Raw genomic sequence first — 13,808 nt, 5'->3', positions numbered from 1 at the left:
CGAATCGTCGGAGGGGTTATGCAGCCCCTACACATAGAAATATAAATCTCAAATGTTGTCTCCTCAGCTTTCGTAGCATTGCTGCCCGATCACAGGATCGGAATTTGCTTTTCATCCATAGGTGTAACAACTGGCTTACAGGTTTCCAAACCGAAGTGACCTGAGATTTGTTCGACATAGTCGGATTGAGATAGGTAGATGGCGGAATGACACCTAGGACATCTACTAGATCCTCAACACTACTTTGCAAGTCGCTTCTCAGGCACCTTCAAGGATATAAGAAGAACCAGAACTAAGCCGCCGCAGGATATTGCTATACGGAAGTTAGCTGGGAAAATAGCAATCCGAGAAGTTCTGTCATACCTGCCATGACCCCAAAAGACTGTAAGAAACAATCTCTCACAATCGACTGTATCGACTCAGACAGGGTAAAAGCAAATCGAAAATCATTCAAAACGTGCCCAACAAGCTGTGAATCGTGACAATGTTAGAGCCGTTAGAGAGAAAGGGCCAAGCAAATTTTGAACACGGACCTGGGATTTATCTTTGCTCAAGGGAATGTCCTGGGACAGACCCTTTTCAAAAACCGCCCGACTGGCTGAAGATACCACAGACACACCCACTACCAGCCCCAACTGCTGGCAGAGATAATAATTCGTCATAGCAGTAGCTGTCATCTGACTTGGGACCGATACTGACAATGCTGAGAAGGTACATACGAAAATCCCACCGACTCCGAGGCCCATGCCAGCGTAAAATATCATATCGCAAAAGAGTGGTCGATTTGGCCATCGTCCTGCTATCAATGCATTACTGGCTATCGCAACCACGCAGCCTGTGATTAGAATTATCTTGTATTTCCCAGTTCTAATGGTGGATTAGTGAAATTATCGGGGATCACCTAAGGACGGCATACATACTTCTGCACGATTCTACTACTGATAGCTGCGCTCAGAACGTTTCCAAATACGACTGGCAGGATACATGCAGCAGCGAGGCTGTTGTTGTAGTTCTTTGTCCGGATCCAAAATTCCGTGATATGACTGGAGATCTGTGCGAGCCGGTCAGTTAAAGTGCGATAGGTGAGGTACGGCTGACCTACACCTCCGTAGCTAAATAGAAGAAGTATTTGTGCAAGATACATTTCACCGATGTTGTTTGTCTTGAGCAACTTTATCGGAACCAATGGGGCATTTGTCCAGTACCGTTCGTTGATTCCAAAGAGCAAGACGCTGACGAAAAATATTGCCGATACAATTGGTAACCCAATTGTTAATTTGGATTTCAGTTCACCTGAGAACTGACAAATTGTCATTATTGAAGCGACGGAGAGACCGAGAAGAAAGATCCCTAGTAGATTAAAGTCTGGTCGGGGGGACACCTCTCCCTTGTCCTCAGAGTCGCTCCTCTGCTTGATTCTTCTTAGTCGCCAGGAAGCCATAGCTAAACAAAATAGGCCCATTGGGATTTGCAAAACAAAGGCCCATCTCCAGCCGATCCACTGAGTCAAAGCACCTCCCAATGGGGCACCGACGGGGACAGCAATAGTCATGACGATCGATATGTATGCACGTAAACCTGTAGCTTTTCTTAGGGGCACCGAGTCTGTATTTCGATCATCAGTACAATTAATAGCGCTTATATTGACTGTTTTATTTCCAGGGTAGAGATCCCACACACCATTGACAATGACAACGAGTAAATCCGTCATCCCCGAGCCACCAGCTCCAGAAAGAAACCTTCCAACAATGGCAATCCATAAATTGGTAGCAAATCCACTTAAAAAATGTAAGTCGCCTTCTTGGCCTGGAGATTTTATTTGTCTTAACTCACGACATTGCACATCCAATAGAGAAGATCAAATACGCCGCTTGGATTGGGTACCTGTAGCCATAAATGTCGCAGACACGTCCGTACTGCCACTGTCAGGCCCAGAAATGTCAAGGGTATCAGAAATAGCAATCATACGACGGGTAACGAGACAGCAAATCCTAGATTGTATGCCGTGACAAGCCATGGCCCCATGGAGCCGTGACCAAAGTGAGACGCGATCGTACCGTAGGTAGTGAAAACAAAAGTATCGTCCGCAAAGGCAAGAAATACGCCTATCCATGTCAGGTTAGATCGAGGTTTAGAGGTCCAGAGGGCTTCTGTGGGAAGTAATAGCTGACTTGCCTAATAGTCCAGTAATAAAAAAAGTGTAATCCATTCCTGACTTCTGGACTTCATCTGAAGAGTCTTCGTTATTCGGAGATTCTTCATTGATGGGAGAGTCTTCCTTGCTTGGAGCGGCTTCATTGTTTGGGGAGGCTTCGTTGCCCAGATAGTCTCCTTTTTTTTCGCCATTTTTGTCATGGCCAATTGGGCCCGTGGAAAGGTCCGATAATTCGTGTTCCACCATTCCCTGAACTTTCTGAGTTGAGGGTTGGAGTTGTGACGAGAAGTCAATTTGAACAGGCGACCTAGATAACAAATTGGGCAGAAGGATGGAGAGAGTGGAAAGGGACGGCTACCACCCTGACTATAGATTCAATTAAGGGAGATAAATATATATGCATGCTACAACATAAAGTATCACCGATAGGGATAATTAGCATGTCCCTAGGTAGTATCAACATACCGCGTCATCTCCACTTATGTGCATCCCAAATAGCGGTAAATTATAACAAGACAGAACACCTTTTTATTGCGTGATTTTCGAATTGAAGGGGTATTTTGTAAGTAAAATACATAACCCTAAAGATATACAACGAAGTGCTATCATTGATGTCATTTAACACTACGGAGTACTCCGTACCCGCAAACGATCTACGAAGAGGCGTAAAACTATTGATTGAAATTTGAGCACTCATGTCTATTCTTCTAGAATTTTAATTGGCAACCCTCCGGGATCGCCAGGTTAACAAAGCAAAAAATTATGACAAATTCCTAGAACGGCGCCACTTCTACTTCCTGAACCAAACTGTCCCATACTGACCAAGTCCTCCCAAAAAACCGTAATAATATACCAGGCTCTCATTGAAGAAAGTCTCAAGTGCAATAAAGAACCCAAGGCCACCTTCTTCACAAACATATTTCCTCTTTCCGCCGTCTGAGGTTAATATTGATCTTTGAGTGCGGTAGAATATTATGCCCACGCAACTCAATGGGACCTTCTTCCGGCAGGACCACATTGAAATCGTACTTCAGGATAATGTGGCATAGCGCTACTTTGAGAAAGATTGTAGCGTAGTGTCTTCCAGGACATGCCTGTTTGCCATGCCCAAAGCCCATATGATCAGGGCTCGTGGAGGCAAGCTGGTAGGGGCTTGTCAACGAATTCTTCGCGTTCTTGCGCAAATTTGCAAATCGGTAGCCGTCGTATTTGTCTCCATTAGGCCAGACTGACGAGTCCATCATATGACATGCTGATACCATGATTGCAGTTCCCTTCGGGATAATCAACCCATCAGGTAAAACAACCGTCTCTTTGGCGAGTCGCTCCATGTTGCCTAAGTACAATGGGTCAATAAATTGATTTTATGCATGTTATCAGCATTTACACATCACTTACTATAACCGAGTGGTCGGAGTCTCTGGGATTCCTTCAGTGCACTGTCCAAAAGGTATAGCCGTTGTACAGATGACTTGGTCAACCCCTCTTTTCCGACAATCTCAATGATTTCCTTTCGAATGTCTTCCACCAGAGCTGGATTCTCCGAGAGATCGCAGATAGCCTTTGAAATCAAATCGCTGGATGTATCTAGTGAGGCGAGCGCAAGTGTGAGCTGCAATGTAGTAAAGTCATATGAGCAGCCTTTGCTCGCCTCGATAACCCACTCAAGAGCATTCGTTTCTGAATCAGGGCCAATCTTTTTGTGAAGCAGAGGCTTTAGGTATGTCTCAACCTCTTGAAGCTGTGTCCGAACCGCCCGACAGATTGGACTAAACCGGGAAACAATACATCTCATAGGAATTGGCCATCGGCGTAATTCATGAGCGGCGATAAATGTGTTTTCAAGAAATTCAAACATCAGATTTAGCCAGTGTTGATCCTTACACAGCTTTTCATCACCGAGAAATACTCGGCATACCATTTGTGCCACAATTTGACTCGCTGTGTATCTCAGGTTGACCTGGTGCCATTCTGCTTTAAAGTTAGAAAATCCCCTCGGGTATCATAATATGCGAAGAATTTGAGACGGGAAGGTATACCGGTTTGTTCAGTCCAGTGACGATCCAGGGCCAGCGCCGTTTCGTTGGAAAGCGGATCGACGAGTTTGGCTTTGAATTCGAGTGTCAATTAAATGCTAACGTTGCAAGCAAGTCTGAAATCTTCAATCAACTTACGAGTCTGACGTGCCAGTTTTGTCTTTACAGCGGTCTGTAGAACTTTGGACGGCAAGGAAATGTTCGAGATTGGCTCAAATCCCGGTACTCCTGCATGAAAGTCCTAGAGGTTGGTAAGTATTTTGCATTCAATTGCGTACCATAAGTGGAAGTATTAACCTCTCCTATAAACATTCCCAAATCAAATCTATTATCCTCTCCGATCACATCGGCATATTTTGGGCCGAGGATCAAGCGAAAATGGGCCTCGGTGCATAGATAAAATGCGTCTCCGCCCTATTGTCAGGTTGTTAACCCCAAGGTCAGCGATGTGCATATAGATGAGTCGCGATTGCGTGAAGGGAGATTTGCACACCTTCTCAAGCCCGGACTTTATTAATCCCTCCGGATCAGAGATATACCGTTTTGTTGCTCTACCATAGCCAATTTCCCACCATTTCCGGTCATTGAATACTGGCAAGCGGGATGGATTAAACCTTCTTGCCCTTATCTCAAGGACCAGGAAGGTTACAACAATCAATCCCAAGACAAGACCCCCAGAAGTAGAGTCAAGGTAAAACCATCGCTCGGTAGCCATTTTAGTACCTCCTGTAATGGCTGAAATCGACTTTTGCACATGTGCTGTTGAAATGGCTGAGGGAATAGTAGGATAACAAGCTTGTAGAGGACCTAGAATTTTATGTCAGACATACCTCAATTTGCATTTAATTGCTAAGTAGGGATGTCGACGCAATCTCGTCATTGACTGAAAATTGTGGACTCCTAAAGATAAGTCACAGGCCATATCATAATAGGTATGCTGTACTATCGATGCAGAGACCTGTTCGTGGATCTACATATGCAGAGATCTACGTACACAAACGGAGTTTTCAGCTATGCGTACGGCAAGGAGAACGCGCCCCACAGCTTATATACCAGATTCAGCCCCTAGAGCGGATCTCAGATTTTACACCGTTAAGGTCACCGCTCTTCCACTATGCGGTTTTTGTAGTGTAAAAGGTCTGTGATGTGATTCCTTTGATCCTGAATAATTAAAGAGACTGTATTTACTCTGTATACATATCAATTATTGTCACATTTACCAAATAAGTACAGTCATAAATTCTTCCACGCCCCGATCCGCTCACCGCGACTATAGATTTATACCGCCTACTTAAAACGGGTCCTACACATCATATTGGATGCTTTTGACTGTCAGTATATTATATAAGCAAGGGATCCGGCCCCGGGGTGGCTAAGGGGTGCAAGAACTTATGTCCAATCAGTGGAGGGTGATGGTCACCAATGGGCGGAAAATCGAACCGGAATTTAACTTAGTACATAAATTTACGAACGTATGGAATTTTCTATCATTTATTTTCTTCGGAGTTCAGCTACGCCATGTGCTGATCACAACATTCCTCCTTAGCATACGTTCGAGACTGCACCTTACATGCTACCCATGTAGACAATAGATCTGTATAGCTACAACACTACGGAGTACTCCGTACTAGGAATGTGCTATGAGCTGAGGTCGTCTGGGATACCTGCGATGATCCCGGTCTAAGCTTTGCTCCTAATATTTTTGTGAGCTCAGATATAACAATCACTTACCGCAATTCTACCACCGTTCTAGATTGCCTACCGGGAATTTAGAAATATCACTGGTAGAGGAAGTATGACGTAGAACGAGATCTATGGCATGAGGCGATATATGCGTAGGAAGGAATAGAAAAAAAGCAGAACATTCCGTATATGCATAGCTATCTGCCTTTGGAAAATTCGATCGCATTATCTGATTCTCAACAGCCCAAGCGAGGCTTAAGCTACGTATGTTCTAAGGAACTTTACATTAAATTCGGGGACTTCAAGTCCAAAACTCATCAGCGAAAATTCATCTATCAAGTATTCCCGAATTGAAATTACTACCAAAGTATCCTTTAATCTAATTCAAGCATTAATAGTCAACATAATCAAATGAATTTCATGTAGGACTCCAATAACCCCAATATCTCCGGCGCCCTTGGCATTGCCCATGTGGGCTGGGACAGGCATCAATTAGCGCTTTGAAGAACATCAACAGCAGGGCACTCTCGACAAAGAGCATGCGATATATTGACCGCCTTTGGATAAGTTTTGTGAAGCTCAGATTGGGCCAGCATATCAACCCGAAGAATAACATTGTCAATAGTTTCCGGCGTCACAAGGGGATTCATCATACACATTCGCAGTGTTGTTCTTCCACGAATTTTAGTCGTGAGTATAGCAGCAATGTTCTCCGCCAAGAGTCGCTGTGAAATAGCCGTGTTTAATGCGTCCAACGCTTCTTCGTCGAGCCCACGAGGTGTGTATCGGAAAACCACGATGCTAGCAACAGTTGGGGCAGCAATAATCCAGTTCTTGTACTGACGGATACTATGATCTGCGGTACGGGCAAGAAGAAAACCTTGGTCAATCATCTCACCCATATGATGACGACCCAGAGCCTTGATAGTGAGCCACAACGAGATGGCACGTGCTGGGCGGCTGAGCTCTGGACTCAGATTGTAAAAGTTGGTGGTACCTTGCGGTGCCAACACACCATTGAGATACTCGGCATCCACAGCGAAGCTGCGCAAGAGAGAGCCAACTTTTCGCGTGAGCACGATCCCACATCCATATGTCTGAAAGAGCCACTTGTGCCCATCCCAAGAAACGCTATCCGCACGACCGATCCCATCAACAAGGTGGCGATGCTTGTCAGAAAGCGTAATGGAAGCACCATATGCACCGTCCACATGTAGCCATAGCCCTTCATCTCGTGCAACATCAGCTAGTGCATGAAGAGGATCAATGCTGCCTGTGTTGGTGCTCCCACAATTGGCGACTAGAAGAAACGGTACACGTCCCGCTTCGCGATCTGTTTTGATCGCCTGTCGGAGGAGGTCCACGTCTATACGGAATTTGTCATCGCTAGGTATCTTGCAGATCTGATAATCCATGAAGCCGCTTATATGGAGAGCCTTGCGAATAGAGATATGTGTCTGGTCGGAGGTGTAAATTACCGCGTCGGCTCGCTGCGTAGGATGTAGAATTTCATCCCGGGCCGCAACTATGGCTGTCATGTTTGCGATAGAGCCACCCGAAACAAAACACCCTCCAACTGAGTCTGGCATTCCAAGCTGGCCACCTAGCCAGGCTATCATGGCTTTTTCGACCACATTCGGACCAGAGCTCACATCCCAACTAACAGCATTGACGTTGCAGACAGAAGTAAGAAGGTCACCAAGACGGGCAATGGAAGTTGGGCAAGCTGGTATGTAGGAGAAGCAATGTGGGTGGGTGAGGCGCATGCGGTTGTCGAGGACTGTCATAGCTTGATGAAGGACGGATGAAATATCTTGAGGATCGTCACTAGGCATGACTTCCTGCCGCATACTTTGTATCTCGTGCGGGTGAAGCTTTTGAACAATGGGGTCAGACGGGGCCGGAGGATTGATCGTGAGAAGTCGAAGGAGAAAAGACTCCGCCTCCGACATGATCCCGGAGAGTTCGTTGTCTAGCCTTTCCTCTGCTCCAATGGAACCCATCTTGAGATATCTGAAGAATAAATCAGTTTCACAGGCGATAAGATAGCGAGGGGTGTATATCAACTTGGATCAATGATCTTTGTCGATTTAAGCAGAATACGTACATAGGTGCAGGACTTTACAGAGAAGAATGCATATGAGGTCGGGATTAATGTAGTGACCTTGAACGGAGAGCATTTTTCAAACAGAGTCCGAGATCTTTATAATAGCACTCGAATATTTGATAAGAAAACAAGAGATAATACCTCCTACCAACACTTCCCACCATTCCTCCTCCTAACATGAACATTGGAATGTCATACATCCACCACGCTTGCGCTAGTCCTAGATCTGTCCTGCCCCAGTCCTAGACCGCTTCTGATGCACCACTATAACACCACTGTAAGGTTTACACGTATCTTTGCCTCGGGCTACTGTCTCCACAGCAGCCGCATGTTCTCGCATAGATGCATCTCATACCTCACATGCACTTGATCACATTTTTGTTGATTTAGCTGGTACTCACAAAAGGATACGGCCGATTGAGTTGACACGTTTCATACTCCGTACAGACTAGCCACTTGTTCGATGTAGTGAATACTCCTTCGTTTGGCGGCAAGATCGTTTGGCACGCTTTGTTACTATATGTGGGTACACTGGTAACATTGCTGCCATATTAGCTCGAAGTCAAAAGATATATTTAGAACCAGCTTGTTTCTTTGAACTTTGTAAGAGGTGGAAATAGAGCATGCAAATTGCTAAAGAATACTCTGATACTTCAAGGGCGAATATCAGTCTCTTATTGAATTTGTCTGTAATTAACTAGATCTAATATTTCGAAATGAACCACGCACGACTATCTTCAGGGGTCATCTGTTGCAAGACCTTTAACTCAGATCTCTTCACCGTAAGATACGTCGACACCAGAGAATCACTCAGAATTTGCTTGAGGCGTTCATTCGCCTCCAGATTCTCAAGACTTTGGGCCAGCTCACAAGGCATCGTCTTGATTCCCAGCGTAGCCCGTTCCTGGTCGGACATCTTGCTCGGCTCGATGGTGCAAGGACCAGAGCTCAGCAACGAGCCTTGAAGTAAACCATCCAGTCCAGCTGCTAGCAATGCGCAGAGCCCCAAATAGGGATTAGCTAGCCCGTCCATCATCTTGATTTCGAAACGGTCACTGGCAATTCGTCGCAAGATGGTCTCCCTATTTTCCCACCCCCAGCACACATAGTCACCCCCACTTCCGATACCTCCGACAACCCGGCCATAGCTGATTTCTTGGGGAAGCGTGAAAGCAGAAATGGAAGTAAAATGGTCGAGGATACCAGCAAAGAACGATTCCACTGTTGGCAAATCCACTTTTTCAGATTCAGAATTGAGAGAGATGTGAACATGGGCTCCAGTGCCGGGCAGTTCGGGTGATAATCGGGGATGAAGAGTTGCTCGGTATCCATGCTTGCTTGCAACCTTCATAACAACTTGTCTGGCAAGAACTAGAGCATCCACCGCTCTGAGTGGGGAGTCTGGTGGAAGAACAAATTCCCATTGGCCAGGAGCTAATTCCGCATGGAATTGTTGAACCATGATTCCAACGTTGTGCAAAGCCAGAACAGCTTCTTCCAGGATACCAAGTAGAAGCTCGTCCTCCCGAGTCATGCTACACCACGAATGATCTCCATTAATCGTTTCGTACTCGAATTTTCCGTTGTCCAGTGTTCGTTCCCGTAAGAGACAGAACTCTAGCTCGAACCCGACCAGAAGTGAGCAGTTCGACTTCTGTTCAATCAACCGTGTCAAAGTGTCCACCTTAGAGCGCGCACATTCTCCCATGGGCAATTTTTCTTTGTCGGTCCACGAAGACATGACAATTGCCTTGTTTTTATCCATGTAAGGCGAAAGGCATCGAGGATCGGGTTTTAGGAAGAATGACCCCGTCAGGGTCCCACCTTCTGCCACATTATCGTGAGGGAGAACGTGAAGTATGACTTTTGGAACTGAGATTCCTTGATCCGTCTCCAACAATCGCTTGAACTCCGGCATAGGAACTATGCGGACCAGATTGGTGCCAATGTATGTTGTGAACAACACCCAAACGAAGTCTACGTCTGGGTTTTTGGCGTGAAACTGCTGCCATTGAGTCAAGGCTGTCGTCTTTGCCATTTTTAATTTGATCAATGGAAATCAACGGACAAAAGGGGCATTCAAATGCTAGAGAGCTTGGATATCGGGTGTGCTGCGGATAATTTATTCCTCGACATAGTACACCATAATTGACTATATATAAAAATTAAACGGTACTGTCATGTATCTGTAATTCAAATGATTCGTTTCTAACGGGCCAATCTCTAGATATTGTCACAATCGTTGAATTGAACTTTTCTTCCAAATATACTGTAGGTGCTGGAGGGTAGTAGTAAGTTCAGACTACCCGCTCAGATGCATATATACGCAAGCCACATACACCTGTGGGGCTGTGGTGATGCTGGTACTTCTGCATTCTCACTAGTTAAGTAGATCCTGCTGTGCTAGCTCGGGCGAAGACACGCGCTAATGCATGCACGCCACAGATTATAATTATGATATTACTGGCAAAAAAGAAAGTAAGTAGGGGTGCTTGCATTAGCGTTCCTTCTCGCCCGAGGTAGTTAATACCTAGTGTCAGCTAGTCTCGCACATTATATTTTTATTTGAACCCTTTTGTCATTTAGCGGCTGTATCACACCGTCATCTATATCACCAACATCTACTCCATACGGAGTAGATTTCTAGAAGTCGATCTATCACCTCCCCCTTGCTCTCAACCTCTCTCTAACTGAAACTTGCATGTGGAACATACGTATACTCAGGTTGATCGCTTTCCTAAAACATTAGCGTATCTAGGATGATCACTTTCTATCGCTTTGCTCTTCCTTCATAAATATTTGCCCAACAGGGGGAAAACATTCTTGGCCGCCTCGTTCACTTTTCTTTCTCTTTTCCCTTCAGCACGTTTGATGAACCGCAAACATCTCCAATATGACTGTTGTGAATGACAAAATGGCCGTCCAAGGGGCAGATAAGCTGCAATTTGAGCTTCTTGACAAGTCTTTGAACTGTCCACTTGATGATCAAAGAAACTGGTGGCAGAGGACTGGGCCTTTACTGGCCAGCTTGATGACTTCGGCGGGCTATACCAATGAATCCCAACGTCAGCATCTGATGCTCTTTTACACATCTGTTGTCCCGTATCTAGGACCATACCCTCAGAAGTTTCCCAGCGCAATGACCCACAATGAACTCCCCCTGGAACTCAGCATCAACTTTCAACAGTCAGGTGGTGCGAGACCAGTTATTCGAGTTGCGGTAGAGCCTGTCACCTCCATCTCTGGAACTAAGGAAGATCCATACAATATGAGCCCTATCCGTGACATGCTTTCGCATTTGGAGAAGCTCAATATTGAAGGATATGATCCCCGTCTGTTCGAGCACTTTTATCCTAAGCACACCTTGGATAGAAGTGAAAGCCAAAAGCTCCAGCAGAGAAATGAGTCCATTCGTGAACTTTCCCAGGTGGCTTTTGGTTTCGATCTTAAACCCGATAGGATCTCTGTCAAGGGATACACTTTTCCAGGCTTGAAGTGCCATTTGACAGGCGAAGATATGTGCTCTGTTGTCACTGAATCCATCCAAGAATATCTTGGAGATGCCGACTGCTACAATACAGTCGGCTTGATGAAAGAGTATATTGAAACGACCGAGGCGAGAGCAAACTTCGGGTTCGTCTACTCGCATGACTGCGTAACTCCCGAAAAATCCCGCCACAAGGTATACGGCCGTACCAAAGATATGTCTTGGGACAAGGTTAAGGAGATTTGGGATTTCGGCGGGCGAATTGATTCACCAGAGTCAAACAAAGGTCTTGGTCATCTTCAACGATTGTGGGAAGTGTTGGAGATTGGCCACGGTCCCCATCCCCTTGGCCTTCATTTGGTGTGGAACTATGAAACAAAGGCCGGTATGAAGGTCCCAGCTACCAAGATTTACTTCCCTGTTTATGGTCTCAATGACCAGAAAAATGCGCGTGCTATCGCCCAGTATCTCAAGGAAATCGGACTTTATATTCACGGGAATGCATATGAGCAAACTGTGCAAGACTTGTTGTAAGTGTTTCCGATTTTTTTGCGACGAAAGAACTTACGAAACTAATTGAATAAGCCCGGGGCTTGATATACAACAAACAGATCGCCTACTGTGCTGGGTATCGTTCGCCTATACGGAGAAGACGGGTGTGTATCTAAGCGTATACTATCACTCTTCACTGGAGTACCCCTCCTCGGCTTGAGAAAAAGCCCTGGACTTGAGGACCGTTTAGAGCTGTTAGATATTTCCAGAAACAGGTACATACTTACAGAATGAGCGCTTGTCTGGAGTTGTCTTTCTGTCTGGTGTCTGTCTTTGTGTGTTTGACAACTTTGTTTGCCAGTATGTTTTTCGTTATGGTAAAAGACCCTACCTTTTCTATAGATCAGGAATCGAGATTTGTTCCTCCTTTTCTCCCTCTTCCTTTTGAGATCTTCCAGCTTAGTAGCTGCAACAAAAGAAGCATCAAATAGAATATGCAACATACCTTGAGAATTTCTAATCACCAGAAATCCTCACTCCCATCTACCTACTATGCGCAGGGCAAGGAATTGTATATAGAATGTCTATATATACATTATCCTAATGCTCGATAACCAATCAATGTCTCCGTGGCGCAATTGGTTAGCGCGTCCGACTGTTAATCGGGAGGTTGGAAGTTCAAGCCTTCCCGGGGACGTTTCTTTTTGAACTTTTCTCTTGAAAAGAGTGGGTCTTGTGAAGTCTTTTTACTATTTTTAAATACAGTAAACCCCGTTATGACGAACGTGGATATAACGAACACCAGAAAGTGGCTCTACGAGAGGAGTTAATTGGTGTGCTTGATAGACATGAAAGGTCAGGTAATAGAAGTGAGGGAATCAAGGGTATAAAAAGAATTATATTAAGGATCTTCTTAGGGATATAATTATATTTAAACTAGAAATACTTATAATATATAATATATATATTGTGCATCGGACCTGGGTTTAACAAATTCTTCACCTTGTATCAATTGATTCGTTATAACGGGGGTTTACTGTAGTCTTTAAATGTTTTTTTTGTTTAGTATTACAGCTAGAACTGTGTAATAAAGGCTTGAAATATGCAAATCGACCTTTCTGTCTAACAATTCCTACGTATTTTGCTACATGAAGTTGATAAGTGTACATTTCTCAACAACCCCCACGACTCATATTTCTACACTACGCAATTCCACAGAGCTGTACCACCAGTGAAGCGTTCCAGGCCAAGGTAATGTTGTGTAAATGTTTAAAGCTAACCAAACATGTCTCTCAAAGGTTTCCCCACGACAAGATCCTTTAGGAATTCCGGGGTCGTCTACTAGGAGCTGAGAGCATTTGGTCTCGGCTTACTAGCTCCCTACCACATCAAAAACTCTCTTCAATATTAACGATCACCGACTTTAAGATCTCTCTAGTGCCCAAAGCTAGCAAAACACAACCGTGCCTAATTCACAAATTAGGTTTAGAGGTAGTTATCGCCCCCTATTCCCGAGCACGAGCTTGCTGTATCATACCCAGTATGGAGACACATGACGATTACCCACACCATTATGACCTTTCAACAGGAGACAGAAAAGACAATCAGCTACAAACAGGTATGGGCGGAAAGCTGATAAACCGCGCTGCAATTGAGATCACCTTTCTCGACACTTCAAACTCACTCAGGGGAACATCTAACAATATGCAACCATGTCCGATAGGCCAATCCGCTCATACACCAATAATGTGCCGGAGGCTCTCACGGAACTCTATTACCGTATCTCAAGTGTCAAAATGTCCGCTCATTTCTTTTTGACAAACCGCCGAGAGATCACACCCGCTTATG

At 44.9% G+C, this 13,808-nt stretch overlaps 5 protein-coding genes across 5 annotated transcripts; 1 reads left to right on the top strand and 4 right to left on the bottom strand.

The window, feature by feature from the left end:
* Positions 1-533: 533 nt before the first annotated feature.
* N7487_010046 (uncharacterized protein) lies at positions 534-2,298 on the bottom strand (the record flags this gene model as incomplete). The annotated part of the gene is made up of 5 exons (XM_056877776.1): positions 534-867; positions 921-1,778; positions 1,834-1,922; positions 1,969-2,150; positions 2,217-2,298. Coding segments are annotated over 5 exons (1,545 nt in total), but the record flags the coding sequence as incomplete, so codon positions are not given.
* Positions 2,299-3,063: 765 nt separating this feature from the next.
* N7487_010045 (cytochrome P450) lies at positions 3,064-4,906 on the bottom strand (the record flags this gene model as incomplete). The annotated part of the gene is made up of 6 exons (XM_056877775.1): positions 3,064-3,491; positions 3,554-4,126; positions 4,195-4,263; positions 4,330-4,419; positions 4,470-4,605; positions 4,685-4,906. 6 exons carry the CDS (start codon positions 4,904-4,906, stop codon positions 3,064-3,066), a joined length of 1,518 nt encoding a protein of 505 aa, XP_056726355.1.
* Positions 4,907-6,362: 1,456 nt separating this feature from the next.
* On the bottom strand, positions 6,363-7,877 carry N7487_010044 (pyridoxal phosphate-dependent decarboxylase family protein; the record flags this gene model as incomplete). The annotated part of the gene is made up of 1 exon (XM_056877774.1): positions 6,363-7,877. The coding sequence occupies one exon, from the start codon at positions 7,875-7,877 to the stop codon at positions 6,363-6,365; it is 1,515 nt and encodes a 504-aa protein (XP_056726354.1).
* Positions 7,878-8,684: 807 nt separating this feature from the next.
* N7487_010043 (FluG family protein) lies at positions 8,685-10,019 on the bottom strand (the record flags this gene model as incomplete). Its single annotated transcript, XM_056877773.1, has 1 exon — positions 8,685-10,019. One exon carries the CDS (start codon positions 10,017-10,019, stop codon positions 8,685-8,687), a length of 1,335 nt encoding a protein of 444 aa, XP_056726353.1.
* An 855-nt stretch (positions 10,020-10,874) lies between these two features.
* On the top strand, positions 10,875-12,180 carry N7487_010042 (uncharacterized protein; the record flags this gene model as incomplete). Its single annotated transcript, XM_056877772.1, has 2 exons — positions 10,875-11,998; positions 12,054-12,180. The coding sequence occupies 2 exons, from the start codon at positions 10,875-10,877 to the stop codon at positions 12,178-12,180; spliced, it is 1,251 nt and encodes a 416-aa protein (XP_056726352.1).
* Between the last annotated feature and the right edge of the window lie 1,628 nt (positions 12,181-13,808).

Source organism: Penicillium crustosum (assembly GCF_028827405.1).
Source record: "Penicillium crustosum strain IBT 35664 chromosome Unknown utg000004l_segment0_segment0, whole genome shotgun sequence".
Taxonomy (NCBI): Eukaryota; Fungi; Ascomycota; class Eurotiomycetes; order Eurotiales; family Aspergillaceae; genus Penicillium; species Penicillium crustosum.
This window is presented reverse-complemented; position numbering and strand designations above follow the sequence as displayed.